Consider the following 19,224-nt stretch of genomic DNA (forward strand, 5'->3'; position numbering starts at 1 on the left):
ACTCTTCTGCTTATGTCATTAATCGAGCCTGGTTCAGCTCACCCTGCTCCCTTGTGTTTCTAAAAAAGCAGTTCTTCAATGTTCGAATTTTGATCCTTGATTTCAAATCCCTCCATAGCCTTGCCCAATTCCCACAACAGTTTGTGCCAAGGCAGTAATCAGTAGCAAAAGTGCTTGTTTTGAAACGTTTTCTCAGGGTATTCAGTTTACTGTTTTTGCTATTTTAAGTTTTTATCAACGTAGATGCACTTGTACCTCATTTATCTGATTACTGTTCTGAAAATTAATGGAACTGCAGCCCTGTTGGAAACAGTCTTGATGGGACTTATCACTTCTAACTTCCAGGGATTAGGATTGTGTTTACTGTCAATTCCATAGGAAAACATGTATAAAAATGAAAGTTGAGTGGAAATCCCACTTTTTCTCTTCAGTGATTATTTTGGAATCTCCCCATGCATTCAGGCAGGAACCATGGAAATCCTGGCTTCAGTGTGTTGCAAGGATCCACAATAGAACACTTGACAGTGAAGGAGTAATGAATGATTGGGAAATCTACAAATATCAATAAGTAATCTGTTAACTGCATGAATGATAAACTGCTTTGGTTGAGTAATTGGAAAAGTGGAAAATAGAATTCATTCTGGAGAATTGCAAGATTATACATTTGGGAAATACAAGAGAATGCATATAAACAGGAGATTATTGAGAACAGAGAGGTCGTAAGAGACATTGGAAATGCATGTTCACAGATTCCTTAAAGGTGACAGGACTTTCAACTAAAATGGGAAGGAAGACATGTAGCATGTAGTCGGGCGGCACGGTGGCACAGTGGTTAGCACTGCTGCCTCACAGCGCCAGAAACCCGGGTTCAATTCCCGCCTCAGGCGACTGACTGTGTGGAGTTTGCACGTTCTCCCCGTGTCTGCGTGGGTTTCCTCCGGGTGCTCCGGTTTCCTCCCACAGTCCAAAAGATGTGCAGGTCAGGTGAATTGGCCATTGCTAAAATTGCCCATAGTGTTAGGTAAGGGGTAGATGTAGGGGTAGGGGTATGGGTGGGTTACGCTTCGGCGGGGCGGTGTGGACTTGTTGGGCCGAAGGGCCTGTTTCCACACTGTAAGTAATCTAATCTAATCTAATGCATTCCTTCATTGAGCAAGGCACTGAATACATAAACAGCCACATAATGCTGGATATAAGATCCAGGTTTGGCCACAGCTGGGAGTTTTGGTTACAAAGCCCTGCTCATCACATTACAGGAAGGACATAGCTGTTCTACAGAAAGTACAGAGGTAATTTACAAGAATTTTGCCAGAGTTTGAAAACTGCAGATATGGGAAAGTAGGGTTGTTTTCCTTAGAACAGAGGGCACAAGGGTTTTTTTTAAAAAGTTTAACCTAACAATCTTTAATGCTTCCAAATCAGAAAAATGAGATGAAAACTGGACAAAGTAAGCAGTAGAAGTCAATGGAGAAAAAGAATGAACAAACAAGAATCAATTGGGGGCGGGAATTGTGAGCCGTTCACTTCGGGAATGTGCAAATTAACCAATTAAAGGTTCATCCTACCATTGGTGTGACGGTCCTTACAGAAGGAGGAATGTTGGGAAAGGAATTCGCATTACCGTCCTTACAGCTACAACATCTCAGCCGCTCAAATTAGGTAACATCGACAATCGGGTCCCGCGTTATGTGGAACACCCTCCCCGAGCAGATCTGTCGCCTAAACATACCATTATTCAAATTTTACTCTTTACATAACGCAGCTTTCCTATTTGCATCAGCTCAAATAACACGTGTTCAATCCCAGTTAATAAAAAGACCCACCTGCTAACGAGGAGAGGCTGTTTGTAATCAATGGGGTCATCAGTATTTGAAGTGTTAGGAGTGACCTAAAGATGACTTTTTCAATTTATCAGACTGCTGGAAAATTCTTTTTGTTTTTGACAGGGTTTTGGTTTCAGTGACTTTAGTCTTGAAAGCTTTGCCTGGGATGTCTCTTTGTAACAAAGTGTTGGTGAATCTCTCCTGGCCTGCGCTCTCTGAGAATGAGCATGGGAACAGGACTGGGATTGAGATTGCTAATCTCTCTGGTACTGGCCTAACCAGCTCTGTAGGAGAGGCAGGAGGGGACATTCTGAAACAGTGTATCATTGCTGTTCTGTGCGTTCTGATCATCCTGGGCAATACGGCTGTGTTAATGGTGATCTCCTCGCCAGTTTCTGGCTGGTCCAAAAACAGCCGCCTGGTCCTGATTTCACTGACCGGGGCTGATGCTGCCCTCGCTCTGATAGTCATCCCTCTGAATTTATATGGTAGCAGCGTACCCCAGCTCCGAAACCAGGCCGACTCCCCCTTCTGTCACATTGTGGTCTTTCTAGATGCCAGCATCCTAACTTCCTCCATCTATTCCCTGGCTACCATCAGTATCGAGCGCTACATCGCTGTATTCTTCCCACTCAGGTACAGCACGGTGATGACCAACTGCAGGATCAAAGCTCTCATTGCACTGGTCTGGCTTTTGCCACCCATCCTCTCGTTTCCCCTCTCCATCCCTCGGGGAATTGTCAAAGTTTACTTCTCTAGAGCATCTTTGATTTGTAATCTGGATTTCTCCAGCAATGTCACCTATTCTCTCCTGCTGACTGCATTCATCTTCTTCCCCTGCTCACTCATCATGACTTTTGCCAATTTCCATCTCTGGTTTGTAGCCAGGAGTCAGAGGAATCGCTTTAAGCTGTCGAAGGCGAACAGGAGACACGATGCTGCTTCCAGAATCCTTGTGCCTGTAGTTATCGTCTATTATATCTGCTGGTGCCCTTGTGTTTGCAACATGATCTACCAGGGTGAGTATTCTGAGAAGCAAAACACAACATTGACGAGAGTTTAATTTCAAGATATTCTTCAACATATTATTGCTGAATGGTCTGGTTACCCTGCATCCTTTCCCCCACTCCCCCTTTAAATAAGCAGAAATAGTCCCACTTCTGTCAGCTTTCCCCACCCACTGCCCCTGGGAAGACCACAATAGAATATCTTTTATGGTGGATCTGTTTTGGGGCCTTCATCAATCTCCTTCATGACAAGAGAAGGTCTGTTTAGAAGTTTGGAGTCATGGTTTGTGCCAGGTCATTGAACACCAATTCCCTCACTGCACTTGACGGTTGAACAACCCCAAGCATCTTTCTTGTGACTGCCCTGACTTTATTGTTATATTTAATTTTTAGTTGTTACTTCAAAGAAACTTTAAGTATCAAACCATAGTAAACATCACGTATTAAAACAAAAAGCTTGAAGCTCCCACCATTCAATGAGTTCTCCAGTATGTTCCCACCACTTCCAGTCATTTCAAGCCTCCCTATGTGAGAAATTAACAAATTCCGTACAGACTATGGGTAAAATCTGGAACAGTCGTGAACTTTAATGACAAGATTTTGTCCACAATGATTTCAGTCCAGGAACTCTCAAAATTTCCACTCATGGTAATGTCAGAAGAAATCAACTGCATGCTTGTTATTCCCTACTCTCTCTGGAATAACTTTCCTAAAAACATTCTTTTAGGGGAAAAAGGTTAAAAGCTGACTTTGCAAATTCTCTTTAAAAGAATCTGTAATGTGTATTTTTAACAATGGTGTGGTTTTTGCAGAATATTGAGCCTTCAGGAACCAATATAGAGTTCAATACTTTTAGCGCCTGAACACCACCTTCTATGTCCTTTACCCATCACGTACCCAAACTTTATTGTCACTTGGGTTGCATTCAGCATAGAAAACTCATTTTCACTTACAGTACTTATTATTCTTATCAGTTTTACTCCTTACCTGGTATACTTTTATTATTCCTTTGTTTGTCAACCTGTTTTTATCTGCCTCCACTGATCCCCTTCACTCCTTTGCCCACCCCTGCTCTTCACCAGCTTTTCCCAGGATCCAAAACATTGACTCTCCAACTGCTGCCAGACTTGCTGAGTTTCTCCAACAACTTGTTTTTGTGTTGGAATATTGTGTAATTTTGTTTGCAGATAATTGTCCAAGCTGTGACAAATAAATAGCTTCTTTTTAAGTAAAGTAAGATCTTCATTAAAAATCATTCTGGTTTACATTTATTAAAATAATTTTTCCAGTCAAAAGTTAATGCACTTTGTTTTGTGAAAACCCATAACACATTTGTGACAAAATTAGTATTTTTATTGCAAATTGTACTTTTAAGTATAAGATTTCTAACTGTTTTTCATCAAAAATTTCAGAGTTTTTGAAACTTGTCAATCTGACAGGGGGGAGTTAGGTGGTGCTGAGCGAAACATTAAGGTGTCCATGTAGGAAAGTAGGCTGAGGAACAGCAGAGACAAAAGGAAAAAGTCAGAAGCCTGACATTGTCTTTATGTAATTCAGTATGAAAGTCTAATTGGGAATTGTTTCTTTCCTTGGTTGAACAGGTAGTATTGCATCTGAAGAGCTAACCTTATTTAACCACAAAATATACACACACTCTTGTTTCCTTTTGCAAACCACCTTTTTTTTTAAGAATTCCAGCATCTATAATAGAGAAAATGGCTTCCTAAGCACTAGCCACTGTTAACTTCATTACTACAATTTTTCTTTTAAATTGCAATTAGCAACCACTTCCCCAAAACAGTGCTTGAAAGTTTGTCCTCAGTGTAGGGATTCTGTTTATTGCTATTCATTTGTTCATGGGATGTAAGCATTATTGACGAGACCAACAGATTGTGCCCATCCCCAATTAACATTGAGAATGTGACAATAATCTGCTGTCCTGAACCGTTGCTGTCAAGGTGAAGTAGGTACACCCACAGTGCTGTTAGGGAGTTGAGGTTTTGACCCAACAGCAGTAAAGAAATTGTGATATTGTTCCACCTCTGGACAATATCTGACTTGGAGAGGAATTAGCAGAGCAGGTATTTTTCCCAAGCATCCGCTGTCCTTGTTCTTTAAGGAGGTAGATGTTGCGGGTTTACAAGGTGCTGTGTAAGTTTACCTAAAGATTGTTTTTTTTAAAAAACATCAGTTTATGAATTATTTAGTTATGTCCATGTAACATTTGACTCCAATGTTGTCATCTTCTACCCTGAACTGACCTCTCAACTCCATGTCCATCCATCTGCGAGACTATTTCCTAAATTGACTGTCACTAATATTTAAAACTCCTCTACACGTGCTGTCATAACTCAAGACTTGACTACTGTAATACTCCTTGATTGCCTCCTAACCTATCCAAGGTAAAAACAATGACTGCAGATGCTGAAAACCAAATACTGGATTAGTGGTGCTGGAAGAGCACAGCAGTTCAGGCAGCATCCAACGAGCAGCGAAATCGACGTTTCGGGCAAAAGCCCTTCATCAGGAATAAAGGCAGTGAGCCTGAAGCATGGAGAGATAAGCTAGAGGAGGGCGGGGGTGGGGAGAGAGTAGCATAGAGTACAATGGGTGAGTGGGGGAGGAGATGAAGGTGATAGGTCAAGGAGGAGAGGGTGGAGTGGATAGGTGGAAAAGAAGATAGGCAGGTTGGACAAGTCAAGGAGACAGTAACTGAGCTGGAAGTTTGAAGCAAATGTGGCTGTGGTACCGAGTTTGTTTCACAACATGATTGAACTCCCAGGTCATTTCCTCTGCTCTGAAGCTCTTCAACCATGTTGTGAAACAAACTCGGTACCACAGCCACATTTGCTTCAAACTTCCAGCTCAGTTACTGTCTCCTTGACTTGTCCGACCTGCCTATCTTCTTTTCCACCTATCCACTCCACCCTCTCCTCCTTGAACTATCACCTTCATCTCCTCCCCCACTCACCCATTGTACTCTATGCTACTCTCTCCCCACCCCCACCCTCCTCTAGCTTATCTCTCCATGCTTCAGGCTCACTGCCTTTATTCCTGATGAAGGGCTTTTGCCCGAAACGTCGATTTCGCTGCTCGTTGGATGCTGCCTGAACTGCTGTGCTCTTCCAGCACCACTAATCCACTAACCTATCCAAGTCTACCATTTGTACAATGGTCAGTGAGCCATTGGCCTTGGTCTGATTGACAGTGATTTTTCATTTCTCAACACATTGAATTCAAAATTCTTATCCTAGTTTATAAGTTCGTCCATTGTCATTTACCATCATTATCTCTACAGTTCTCCAGTCTGTGTTTTAATTTCACTTTAACTCTAACATGAGCATGAGGAAAATACTGGTTTAAAATGATATTTCAAAAAAAGTAATTTGTTTGGAATTGATTTGCAGATTACTTGAATCACCACTAGTTTAAAATTCAGGTAGTGTTTTATTGATAGTATTATAACATGAATTGGTCACTTATTTCAAGCAAACACTCCTCTGTTAATTCTGTCTTAAATTCAGCTCTAACACAGCAGGGGGCATCAGAGTGGTTGGAATTCGTTGCCCTATGGTTACCATGTGGAAATGGTTTCTTCAACTGCATTGTGTACTTCTGGTTAAACCGAAGTTTCAGAAAAAAGTTTCAGGAAATGGGGCAAAATCTCTGCTTGTCCGAATGGTTTGTTACCCGAGATGCTGCAATTTCTCAAGTTCCAAATGGAAAGCTACTCATGAAAGTTCAGAAACAGCATGGTGATGCAACAGCAAGGGGTAGCAGCATCTCCTCTATGTGTAATTTGGTGTCCTTCAGCAGTGAAACCATTTTGTCAAATACGTAGTCTGTAAGTATGAAAAGATGACATCATATTGTAAAAAGACCTGTACAGGTACAAAACTCTTTTGTGACAGGAACGTTTATGGTGGCGGTTGAGCAGGAAGCTGTGCACACCCACTGGAATGGGGAAATCTATCTTTTGATATTGATGTAACAGTTACCATTAATGCAATAGATACTAGAATTAAAATATGCACATTTAGTCTGGGCTTGATATCTTGCTCAAATGCAGCTCAGTGATAAAATACATTGTATAAGATAACTCAGAATTGTTTCTCAAGAATTTTGTTTCTGTGTTTTGATCTTCTAATTGGCTAACTTAATACATTCCTGTTTTACACCATGTTAGATCTGTGTAGTGCAGCAAATCTGCTTGTCTTATTTATTAGATTAGGTAGATTCCTAGTTGTGCTCTGAAAATAATCATAAAGTAGCTCTTGTACTAGGGTAAGTCTTGGATCAGTGAAATTAGGCCGTCTATGAATATTCACGCAAATAATTGGTGGGTTTCTAGTTGAGACTAAATTAGACCAAATCAATATCACTGCCCTATTTTCTCATTTTCTATGATAGTATAATACCAATGGTAAAAGAACCAGTGCAATTTAGAATGGTGCTTTACAGCAGTCTAGATATCCAGTATAAGGACAGGAACTCCTTGAGTTTTAACAAAGGCCATCAGCTTACAGTTTGCATTTTAAAGAAAACTTGTGGAATTCATCTCCTAACCTCACTCCCAAAGCATTGGTTGAAATTCCAAAGTTCTACATAATAGAAATGGATTTTTCTAACTGTAAATCAGAGGACCATTTTCAATGCTGTTTCTTCAATTTACGTATTTAATGTAGTTAAGTAGTTATGGTTAGAACCACCTGAGGTGTTGCCATGAAAGTGATCAAATGAGTAAAGCTCAAAGTAAACAGTTGTGAATTTTGAACAAAAGCAAAGTACACAAGTTAGAAGGCTTGCAGAGTTTTTCCCCTGATTTTAAAGATTTATCAGAATTAACATTACACCATCTTCAACCATTCATTGGTGAACTGAAGTCCCTTTGTTCTCCTCTGAAACAACTATAAAAGTCAATATTTTGCTATAATATTGACACAAAGCTTTTTTTGTGTGTGTGTGGTTCAGAACAGCCTATATGATATAGCACTAGTGAATGGATAACTCTCAAATTAACACCATTTTAAAACAATTTGATATTACTAATTATCCCTATGATTTTCATAAGTTGGTACTAAATGAACAATGACATTTTGGAAGAAGTTTTAATAAAAGTAACTTTTTTAAAAATAATTTTTAATCAGTCTACATATGGCCACTGAAAAGTTACTTTCTTTTAAAGTGAAAGTTAAAATGTAAGTTTTTTTTTCATAATTACCCTTCTGACTGATACAAACATTAGAATTTTTGGGTCTTGCATTGTTTGAGTGCCCAGTGTCAAATTTAAATCCTTAAAATCAACTTGAGGTTGCCTTCTTGAAAAGATTTCTGCAACTTCCAAATAAAGAGACCAATTGCGCAAGCTAAAAACTGAGCTTTGAAATCACATTTAATGGTGTTATCTTGATATGTACAAATAAGGCATGTAATCGTTAACTAAAGTTTAGAAGTTTCTGCTTAGTACAGAAGCATCACTATCTCATGACTGGAAAAGCTTGAAAGAAAGCCTATTTCAATTCTCTTGATGGCTGTCACGTTTTAAAAAAATATTTTTGGGTAGTTAGGAAATCCTTAACATTGTGCAATGTGACCACTTGTTGCTGTTCACTTTGTCTTATGCCATATTGAATAGTTTTACATGTATAGTTGTCTTCGGTTACTAATATGTATAATACTACAGTTAAACATTTTTTTTCTTTGTGGATGATCTGAAAAGTTCTTAGTTTGTGATTAATAACACAATTAATTTATCAGAAAATAAAGCTTTCATGCCTTGTGAATATCTTGTCATTCAATTTCCATTTTAACAATTTTCAACTTTAATTATGGTCTTGCTCACTTATATTCAAGGGAAGGTAACACACCAAAGCCTTTGTGATTCATAACCACTTGGCATTAAATAATCAACCTTTTGGTTAATATTATTGTCTAATACAATTTTTAATATATATATTATCAAGTAAAAGAGCATTAGTATCAAGTTACCAGTTAATGGAGATTGCACGTTTTTGACAATTTCTAGTGATAAACATAAAAATGTATGCTTGCTCTTTATAAAGGAAATGTTAACTTTTTTAAAATCTTGGTAAAATTTTAAGTTCTGGATTTTAGTTGATATTTTTCAATCTTCCAGTTTAGTGACAAGTTTTTTTTTTCAATCTACTATTTTCAAATGCAAAGGGGTTTTAATACTTTTTATGGCATTCAACCATCTTAAAAAAAAAATTCATACCCACTCTTCATTTACAAACTATATGCAATATTTTGAACAATCTAGCCACACCTTGCATTTGAGAATTTATTAAAATAAATCTGATTATACATTAAGCAGATTCATATAGTGATTGCATCACCAACTCCTAAAGCCCTTCAGCATTAAACCATAATTTCAGCAAGCTTGTTTATACTGTTTTTTTAAAAAGTAAATTGTCCTGGTATTTAAAAATAAAGCTTGACTTTTATAGTTGTAAACTGAATCCTTAACATCCTGTAACTATGCATGGTAGCTAAAGGAACTTTTATTTATCTCCCCTTGTTATTTTACAGTCTCTCTTCCAATTGATTCTCTTTTTGGTCACAATCAATCCCTTTAAATTCCATTTTCCAAAAATTCCTTCTCTTTTTCCCCATTTTGAAGTTGGTATTTTGACAGTTGTCCCAGTGGTACTTACAAGTAGCCGTTCTGAGTGCAGATTGTCAAATGGAAGTCTGGTATTTTTAAAGCAACCTATCCAGATGTGTATGGCACACCTCTGCAGGTAACGGGGCTTGAACCCAGGACTTCTGGCTCTGGGAGGGACATAACCACTATGCCACAACAGTCCTCAACTGTCAGATGTATTGATTTAAGACCAAATGTTCATTCATCATCAGAGATGACTGGCAACTAACAGGCAGGAAACCCAGGGTTTATTTCCTCACCAGTAGAGGTAACAGACTGAGAAATTAATTCAGCTGAGAGTAAAATGTAAGCTAGATATTTGTCATCTCTTGCATACCATATTGTACAACCTATCCCAGGGCAACTTCTGGTCTTTCACTCCATTAAGGTCAGTAGAGAAACGGTCTCAAATGTAAAATGGTTCCCCTGCCTGGGAAGCCAGCTCTCATCTAAAGCTGACATGATGTAGAGACTTAACGCTATATCCAATCATCATCTGATGACTAAGGATGAACATCTCTAATTGTGACATCAACACTAATGCAAGATTTTTGTGTATAAGGCAGTTGTCCTTGTCGTCTTATATTGCTCCAGCACCTGCCTAAACCAATTCTACTGGGCCAGCCATGTGTTTCAGATGCCTAAGTTCTGACTCTGAAAGCAAATCCTCTTTGCTCAGCTCAAGGAAGTCAATCAAATGAGAGGAGGACAAAGGAAGGCTTCCCTCCAGAAATGTAACACAGATGCCACTACATGGGAGACTCTCACTCGGGCGGGGAGAAAAAAAACTGACTCAGAGGAATCTTCTGTGAAAAGGGAAACAATTCTTTGAGAACACTGGCAAGAGGAAATAATAAATAGGATCACTGCCATTCCTCCTCCAGGTTTCGAAGGCAAAAAGGACCAATTCCATCCTCCCAGAAACACCTGCGAAATGTGTCATCAGAGACGTGACTATAGGCTCACACTGATCAGCCGCACAAGCACCCCCAGAACCCGCGACTAGTGATGTGAAGTTTATTAGGTGGATAATCATACTTGGCAGAATGATTATTGATGATCATATGGTGTGTTTACCTATTAATGTTAATGACCCATGAACTCCAATATCTGCTAAAGTCACTCTTAATGATGACTATTGGAATAAATAGAAACATCTGTTAATCAGTAACTGCACATTGTAAAAAACATCTGCAAAATAAAACTAAGCTGGGTAGCTATTTAAATTCACTTGTGACTACAGTAATTTAGGCCTCCAGTTTGCCCTTGAGTTCGGCTCACTAAGATGTTGCTGATTTGCAACATCCTGCTCTTTGCCAATGGTGGTATTTCCCGAGGAGTGTAGTCATTTTTTGTACTGATTAAACATTACTTTGCTCCATTACGTTGAGAGAAAAGTACATGAGGCCTCAATGACATTAAATGCTTCCTTAACTACTGATTTTTGATTCTCTCATTAATGCGTATTTAAGAGAACATCAAATCGAATTAAAATACCTTAATCTGTATGCATTGTCAGCGCAATGCATTGTTACATGTTTTCCAAACAGCTGAAATGGTTCACTAGAGCCTTTTCAACACACACAAAGGAACTATAAATGAGTGTTATGGTTACTTATTAAGCTACTTAAATAATAATTGACTGTCCTGATTGTAGGAGTTATAAACTCCAGATAAACCGAATGTCCATTTCCCTCATTTTCTCCTGGAAAACCTTCTCAAAGTGTTGCTTCTGTTCTTCTGTGAAATGTTCCTTCCAGTCTCCGACTTTACCTAAATAACAAAACAAATCAGAAGACCATCACGCCAACAGCAAAGGGAATAGTAATATTCTAGGTTATTTTAGTATCATTTTAACTAACCTTTTCTCATGAATTTGCCTCTTTGATGATCCATAATTTCATTAGGAACAAGTGTGTAGTTAATCATTTGATTATCTTTCATGTTTGTGAAACTGCAGTGCCATACAATTGTGTCCACAACATCTGGCAAAAGAGAATGTTCCAAAAATTTGCAGAGCTTTTCGACAGAGCTTCTAAGATCCTGTGAACAATTACAAATGAAAACAAAGGCTTTTAGAAAATGCACTCTTTCTAAAATGGGAAACTAAAATAGGAAATTAATCCTCAAGTTAATTTCATACATTTCTCTAATCCATAATTAAAACAAAAAACAGCAAAGCAACTTCCTTCTTTGTGGGTTTATGTTCCAGTAAGGGTGTCATGCAATATTTCCTTATTATGCTTTAAACTCTTATTTGGTTATAAATAAGACCATTCAGGCTTTGGCCTGTTTATTACTTTATTTCAGAAACATTTTGTGTGGCAATATTTGTCATCCCAAAAGGGTTGGGAAAAGTAAACTGTTGTTTGAAATAATTATGTTACTGCTGCTTAAGGTCTGTTTGATTTCAGATGGACAGCTGTGGAAAATATGATAAAATATTTAAATCAAAGGCGATATATTCTACTTATGGGATAACTATCAGACCATTGAAAGCAAACAGTAAGAACCATGAAACTATCCATTTTAACCTCTCAGTTTAAAGATAACAGAATTTGTAAGTAATTTGAAAAGAAAAGGGAGAGGGTGTAGAACTGGCTGAGGCATTAGAGATATATACAACATGGAAACAGACACATCAGTCCAACTCATCAATGCTGACCAGATATCCTAAATAAATCTAGTCCCATTTGCCAGCATTTGGCCCATATCCCTCTAAACCTTTCCTATTCATATACCCATTCAAATGTCTTTAAATGCTGTAATTGCAACTGGCTCCACCACTTCTTCTGGCAGCTCATTCCATAATGAACCACCCTTTGAATCCAGCACCTTCAGTAGTTTGCTCCCAAATCTTACCTTCTTTAGCTCCTCATAGGTTATGAACAAGAAGTTGAATTCTTCTCTGTGACTTAGCCAGTCTTTTATGTGTTCAAACCATGATCCAAAATGTACTGGAAAAGGTAGGAAAAAAAAAAGATTTTATTCTGAAATTTTAACTGTCTTATTTAGCTGTTAGTGTTTTATTCTCTTTTTCAATGAATTTGAAAATAAATGTAACTGAAAATTATTTTGAAATTCTGTTATAGTTATAGCATTGTTGTTCTTAAAAGTTACATTGCACTGTTATGCATATGTTTTAGACTGGAATTTTAATCCCAAGTTGTCATGTTAAAGAATTGAGTTTTTAATTGTTTTTCACATTTATATTGACTCTGGAAATTATATATCCCAGGTAAGTTCCTGTCTGTCTATGCATTTTTCAAAATATTAACTAATTGACAGTACAACACTTTCCCTGCCTCCAAGTCTGAGAGCAGGAGTTTGATTATCCAGAGGAACACTAAAGTATTTCATACAAAGCTGGTTTTAATGATTAATTGCACATATGTTGTTTAATTCATTGGATGTCATTGTCAGTTATTTTAAATAAAACTATCTCTATAGAAATAAGAATACTAAAGATTCTGGAAATATGTTAAAGTACTTTGATATCAAAATTCATTAGGTGCACTGTTCTTTATGAAAGCAAACCTGAATATTCACAGCAGGATTCTACAAGCCACTCTTTGACTGCCTGCTTTTTAAAAATTATTCATTCACGGAATGAGATCATCCCTTCTCCATCTTAGAGGGCAGTTAAAGTCAGCCATATTGCTGGTGGTCTGGAGTCACATGTAGTCCAAACCAGGTAAGGAAGGCAGTTTTCTTCCATAAGGGGTATTAGTGAACCAGATGGGTTTTTCCCGACAATTGAATCACAGTCATCATTAGCCTCTCGATGCCAGATTTTGATTGAATTCAAATCCCACCATTGTGGGATTCAAACCCAGGTTTCCAAGAACATTGCATGGGTTTCTAGATTTACAGTCCAGTGATAATACCACAACACCATCACTTCTCCTCCTGGTCATGGATCAGTGGTGTGGGGACATTAACTAAGGAGATATCTGTAAATAAGTATTGTGTCAGACTATGCATTTAATTTTACCGGCCCCAGGATGACAGGCTGTCCGTTAAAATAATGGGACTCTAATCTAGACTGTTCATTAAGCACTCAATTGTTTTAATTCTGCCAGGAACATGAGTATCGCTGGCTTAGCCCCAATCCTAATTGCCCAGAAGATAGTTGAGAATCGACCACATTTGGTAGGTCTGAAGTCATATATTTGCCAGACTAGATGAGGATAGCAGATTTCCTTCCCTAAAGAACGTTAGTGAACCATGTGGGTTTTTGCAACAATCAACATGATTGCCATTAGTCTAGCTTTCCATTCCAGATGTTTATGATTTCAGACTTTGCCATCTACCATCATGGAATTCAAATTCCATGCCCCCAGAACATGAACCTGGGTGCTCTGGATTTCTAGTGATGCTACCACACCACTGGACTCTTCTTCTCATCTACTCCTCTCGCCTGAGGTATGGTGACTCTTGGGGTGAACCATCACTCGTCATCTCTCACTAAATTGGCACTATGACAACTTTACTGCCTCCCCCATTGTATGGGACTGCTGGCACAGTGCCAGTGATACACTGGTGCCTTCTCTATGCATGGGATACTGCCAGTTTCAATTTCTGTGATAGCTTATGTGTGGGGGAGAGTTATGGAACCAAATACTCCGTTGTCCAAAGTGAGGGTAGCAGGAAAAGGGAAGGCAGCTCCTCCAGCCCCAACAAACTCCCCTCACTCCCTTCACCAAACCTCCACTCACAGGTTTCCTTCATCAACTCTTGATACCCTGATTTTTTTTTTTAATACACAAGTGTATATAGCCCCCAGTTTCCTGTCTGTCACAGCAATGGTCACATCTGTTAGCAGCACCTCTATTCTGGAGAGCCCAACTAATCTCTTTAGCCTAACTGGGCACGGTGGCACAGTGGTTAGCACTGTTGCCTCACAGCGCCAGAGACCTGGGTTCAATTCCCGCCTCAGGCGACTGACTGTGTGGAGTTTGCACATTCTCCCCGTGTCTGCGTGGGTTTCCTCCGGGTGCTCTGGTTTCCTCCCACAATCCAAAGATATGCAGATCAGGTGAATTGGCCATGCTAAATTGCCCGTAGTGTTAGGTAAGGGGTAAATGTAGGGGTATGGGTGGGTTGCGCTTTGGCGGGTCGGTGTAGACTTGTTGGGCTGAAGGGCCTGTTTCCACACTGTAATCCAATCTAATCTAAAAAAAAAATCTAATCTTAACAATGGACCTGTTATCAACCAGTTCCACAGTTGATGAATGTCGCTTCTGGTCTTGCTTTGCACTGTGACATCAGGGTCCCAAACCCAGAGAGGTGCAGCCCAATAATTGTGTTCAAGTCAGAAAGGGGAGTTTCTGAATGCACCATCCTTCAAAGGCGAGGTTAGCAATAATGAGTAAACTGAACCAACTTCAATAAGAAATTTGAATAAGAAAATCGTTAACAACTTGATACAATCCCTGGCATAAGAATTTTTAAAAATCTGTAAAACCTCAGCAGGTGAATCAGCATCTGTGGAGAAAAAACAATTTTGACAATTCATCTTCCAAATCCCTTCTATTCCTGATAGTGTTCTAGGAAACACTTACAATATAGCTGTGGCTTTACAAGAATTTCTGTTATGGTATGAGATTCTATTGCGTTGAAGGGACAGAAATTTATAATTTTTGGCCAAGTCCTCATTTCTGTGGGCACATGAGGTATGTCAAAGTGATTTTATTAAACAGTAACACGTCAGAATTCTGCTCCTCCCATTGTTTGATTCCTGTTCTACAAAGACAGCTGTACAAATGATATTGCTTATGTGGTTATGAGGAAATGTACAGATCATTGTGGATGTAGTCCTCAGTGGTGATTGCCTAACAGCTTGGTTTAAACAAGGACAGAAATCTTATTACATTGGTGAAATTTGATGTACCAGCAATGGAAATCTCCAAATAGACACCATTAGAGTTTAAGTAGTAAATTAGAAGATCCAAATACGCACCTTTTCCAAGTAGAAATTTTTCCAGAAATTCCCCAAAAGTTCCAGGCTCTGGCAGGAATTTTGCCATTTTGTGGAAATGATAAAATGAAACAACTACGTCCATTGGATTTCTTGCAACATAAATTACCTGCGTAATGGGGAGAGAATGTGATGTTTAGCAAATTATAAGCCATTTGTTACAGCAGATATAAGTGGTGAAACGTTTTGAAATTTCTATTACATTATACGGGTAAAATGGAGACTGCTTTTTTAAGATATGGTTGCCTTCAATTTTGCTTTGTACAGATTGGATGATTCACATTCTGATTAAATTTAGTGTGTTTTGTTTGAAATGTACTTGGCAAATATCCATTAGTCCTTATGGTATATCGTGTAAAACTCATGCTTATCAACACTGAAGCTGTGGGGATGGTTGGTATAAGAATTGGAAATATTCGCGTGTTTCAATAACACTATTGGAGCTGGATAACAATCTAAAATTGCATCATGAAATAGCTATCATGTCAAGTTGTCTCTATTAAGTTCAGTTTTCATTTTGGAACTTTTCTCTCTGCGATAAGACTAAAAATATGTTTGATATTACTTTTAAAACTCACAAGAAATATTTACTTCTCTGTAGAGGCTGGATCCAAATTTGCAAACCAAAAATAGAATAACTAAGAAGTTATTTCATTTTGAGACTAACATTTACTGACTGCAGCATTTTTGCATTAAGGTTATTCAAGCAAAACCCAGCTGCAAAGATAAGTGCCATGAAACTTAACTGAATTCCACTAGATTAACTCCTATGCACAAGTTGCTCAATCTTTCATATTGTGAAAACTTGACCCAAGATGCAAATTTCTACTCAAACAGGATATGCTTCTGTTCCTCTCTGTTGCATTGCATTCTGACCATGACAATGTTGCATTTGCTTTCTGTCGTGAATTTTTATTCTAGACAATTCAGCCTCAAATACAAATGACTTTTTAATTACTGTAAAGAAGTGTTTTAAGCTATTATCTCTAAAACAAAAGTTGGCTATAATCTTATCTCACACGTGTAACAGGAAGTTAAACAGTGCAGAAGTGCAAAGTGAGGCTGGTTTTAGCAATAATGACATTTCTGGCAGATTTTTATTTTTAAATACATTGTCAATTTACAGTTTTGATACAGTCATTAACATAGACTTAACTGTCATGTATTTACATACCTTCGCATTAGATTGTTTGAGGGACTTGGAGAGAATGTGAAAAGGTAGGTGGGTGGTAATAATTCGATTATCTAGCTTGTCCTGCAGAATGTCCTCACAATAATAATGTTCAATCCATGGTGTTCGAATCCAGTTAGGGATGGTTTTAGCAGGGGCCTGGTTTCCATCACTACAAATAAGTGTGAGAATTTCCTGCATCCACGTTGTACCTATGAAAGCCAAACCAGATAGGATATTGTAGTCCAGCCATTTTAGAGGACAAAGCAAACTTGGACCACATTTAAATGAAATGATTGCAGCAGCTAAACCTGTTGCTATAATGCAACGTTGTGGCATTGGGTGTAGAAAATCACCACTAACAAAGTAGACTTCACATTCCTGAAGTGGTATGGTGGCTCGATGATTAGCACTGCTGCCTCACAGCGCGAAGGACCTGGGTTTGATTCCAGCATCAGTTGACTGCCTGACTGTGGAGTTTGAACATTCTCCCTGTGTCTGCGTGAGTTTCCTTCGAGTGCTCTGGTTTTCTCCCAAAATCCAAAGATGTGCAGATTATGGTGAATTGGTTGTGCTAAATTGTCCACCTGTTCAGGGGTGTGCATTAGTCAGGGGGTTAAATGTAGGGGTTACTCTTCGGAAGGTTGGTGTGGACTTGTTGGGCTGAAGGGCCTGTTTCCATCATGTAGGGTTTCTATGATTCCTGGTTTAATTTCAAATTTAGCCTATGAATTCTAAATTTAAAACAATTGAAATGAACAGAGTTCAATGTGAACAGCAGATGATCTCTATCTCTGTTTTACCTTGTAAATTCTTATCTACACTGGAGATATCATACTTACAAGGTACTCTTTATCTGTACACTACATTTCTACAGGTCATATTATGTGCAGCATGACATAATCATGATTCATTCCTTATTCCACAAAACTACTATTCACCATTTTCCTTTTAAAAGCCTGGATCTCTGATTATTAATTCAGAGCTGTTCTGAAATAGTGGAGATCTGGTTTTTTTTAAACAAATTTCCTGCCCTTGACCATATTTAGATCTTCAATATTTCTGAACAGCAGAATCCTAGGAGATAATCGGGAATGCAATCATTTCAGAGGACTTGCTTTCCCACTGCCTGGAAACTTTGAAATGATATTTGGAGTGCAAAACAAAATTGAGTTAAAGAGATGAATACAAAACTGTACCTTTATCACCCTCCCAATGCACAGATATCATACTAAATAAAAACAAGGTGTAAAAACTTCTTGGCAAAAATATTATTTGTGGCAGTAGAAAGTTGTATAATAAAAACTCACATTGTAAAAGATAGATAAATAATTTCACATATATGTTTGATACCATAGTTCAGAAATTATCACTTTTACAGTAACTAATACATAAAGTAAACACAAGCATTGAGGTACTGGAATATATTGGAGCTCCTACCTGATTTGGGGTACGTAACAATCAGAATATCTGTGTCATGAAACTTGAACTCCTCAGCATAGTGCATAGATTGCAGTGTATGCAGGTGTCCTGGGAAGTTGATGCCTGAGTACTGCAATGCAATATTGAGATTAGCCATGACTTGTACTGCTGCAGTGAATGAATTGCTGCCGTGTGCTCCCCTCAGCTTTTAATCTCTTGTTGACAGGAAATCAAATTGGTTCCCACTATGGAGGCTGACGAAACAAAGTTGTGGTTCCATTGAAATTGTTCTCTTTGTTGTACTTTCCTAGTCTGCTTGACGATAGTGATTCACACACTCAAACTATAACTGAGTGCAGTTCCTCAACTCAGCGACTATTTTTAATTTGAATACTTGTCAAGTGTTTAATTATTATGTCATGGAAATCATCAGGGAGATGTCATTTTTGTGTTTTCAACCATACAAGTTTCCAGCAGAGGTCACACTGCAGTCATCGGGAGGTGCCTTGCTGACTTTTCTCTTGAACAAATGAAAATGAAATCACCTGCTTGAACTAATTAAACTAACACCAAATGACAGGCATCCTTATTGGCTATTAAAATTAACTGAGCTGATTGATATCTTCTGTTAAAGTTGATTGTTGATTTGGCTGTTGCCTGTTTTGCATGACAGTCCAATATCACTGTCATTTCTGGAATTTATTAAGAACATCAGGACCAGCAGCAGGAGTAGGCCATCTGGCCCTTTGAGCCCATTCTGCCATTCAATAAGATCAGGGCTGATCTTTTTGTGGCCTCAACTCCACTTACCTGCCCTCTCACCATACTCTTAATTCCTTTACTGTTCAAAAAATTATCTATCTTAGCTTTAAAAACATTTGCTGAGGAAGCTTCAACCACTTAACTGGGCTAAGAATTCCAGAGATTCACAACCCTCTGGGTGAAGAAGTTCCTTCTCAATTCAGTCCAAAATCTGCTCCCCCTAATTTTGAGGCTATGCCCTCTTGTCCTAGTTTCACCCGTCAGTGGAAACATCTTCTCCACTTCTTTCTTATCTAATCCCTTCATACTTTTATGTGTTTCTATAACAGCTACCCCATTCTTCTAAATTCCAGTGAATATAATCCCAGTCTACTCAGTGTCTTCTCATAGACCGA

General features: G+C 38.4%; 1 protein-coding gene and 1 long non-coding RNA gene across 2 annotated transcripts; one reads left to right on the plus strand and one right to left on the minus strand.

The window, feature by feature from the left end:
• The first annotated feature begins 1,574 nt into the window (after positions 1-1,574).
• Positions 1,575-6,684, plus strand: LOC140496408 (uncharacterized). Its single transcript, XR_011964256.1, has 3 exons — positions 1,575-1,659; positions 2,708-2,842; positions 6,355-6,684. It is a non-coding gene; the product is annotated as an uncharacterized lncRNA (long non-coding RNA).
• Positions 6,685-7,992: 1,308 nt separating this feature from the next.
• On the minus strand, positions 7,993-18,341 carry sult5a1 (sulfotransferase family 5A, member 1). The gene is made up of 6 exons (XM_072596090.1): positions 18,086-18,341; positions 16,649-16,857; positions 15,457-15,583; positions 12,357-12,451; positions 11,357-11,537; positions 7,993-11,267 (listed from the first exon to the last, which is right to left on the minus strand). The coding sequence occupies exons 1-6, from the start codon at positions 18,222-18,224 to the stop codon at positions 11,155-11,157; spliced, it is 864 nt and encodes a 287-aa protein (XP_072452191.1). The 5' UTR covers positions 18,225-18,341; the 3' UTR covers positions 7,993-11,154.
• Between the last annotated feature and the right edge of the window lie 883 nt (positions 18,342-19,224).

Source organism: Chiloscyllium punctatum, chromosome 26 (assembly GCF_047496795.1).
Source record: "Chiloscyllium punctatum isolate Juve2018m chromosome 26, sChiPun1.3, whole genome shotgun sequence".
Taxonomy (NCBI): Eukaryota; Metazoa; Chordata; class Chondrichthyes; order Orectolobiformes; family Hemiscylliidae; genus Chiloscyllium; species Chiloscyllium punctatum.

What these genes read in the sequence shown, in the direction of transcription:
- sult5a1 (XM_072596090.1), bottom strand. Translation starts at nt 18,224, where the DNA reads ATGGCTAATCTCAATATTGCATTGCAGTACTCAGGCATCAACTTCCCA. An exon ending in TCAAACAATCTAATGCGAAG is followed by an intron (nt 15,584 to 16,648) that starts GTATGTAAATAC and finishes CCCATTACGCAG; the next exon opens with GTAATTTATGTTGCAAGAAA. An exon ending in AGGCAAATTCATGAGAAAAG is followed by an intron (nt 11,268 to 11,356) that starts GTTAGTTAAAAT and finishes TTTGTTATTTAG; the next exon opens with GTAAAGTCGGAGACTGGAAG.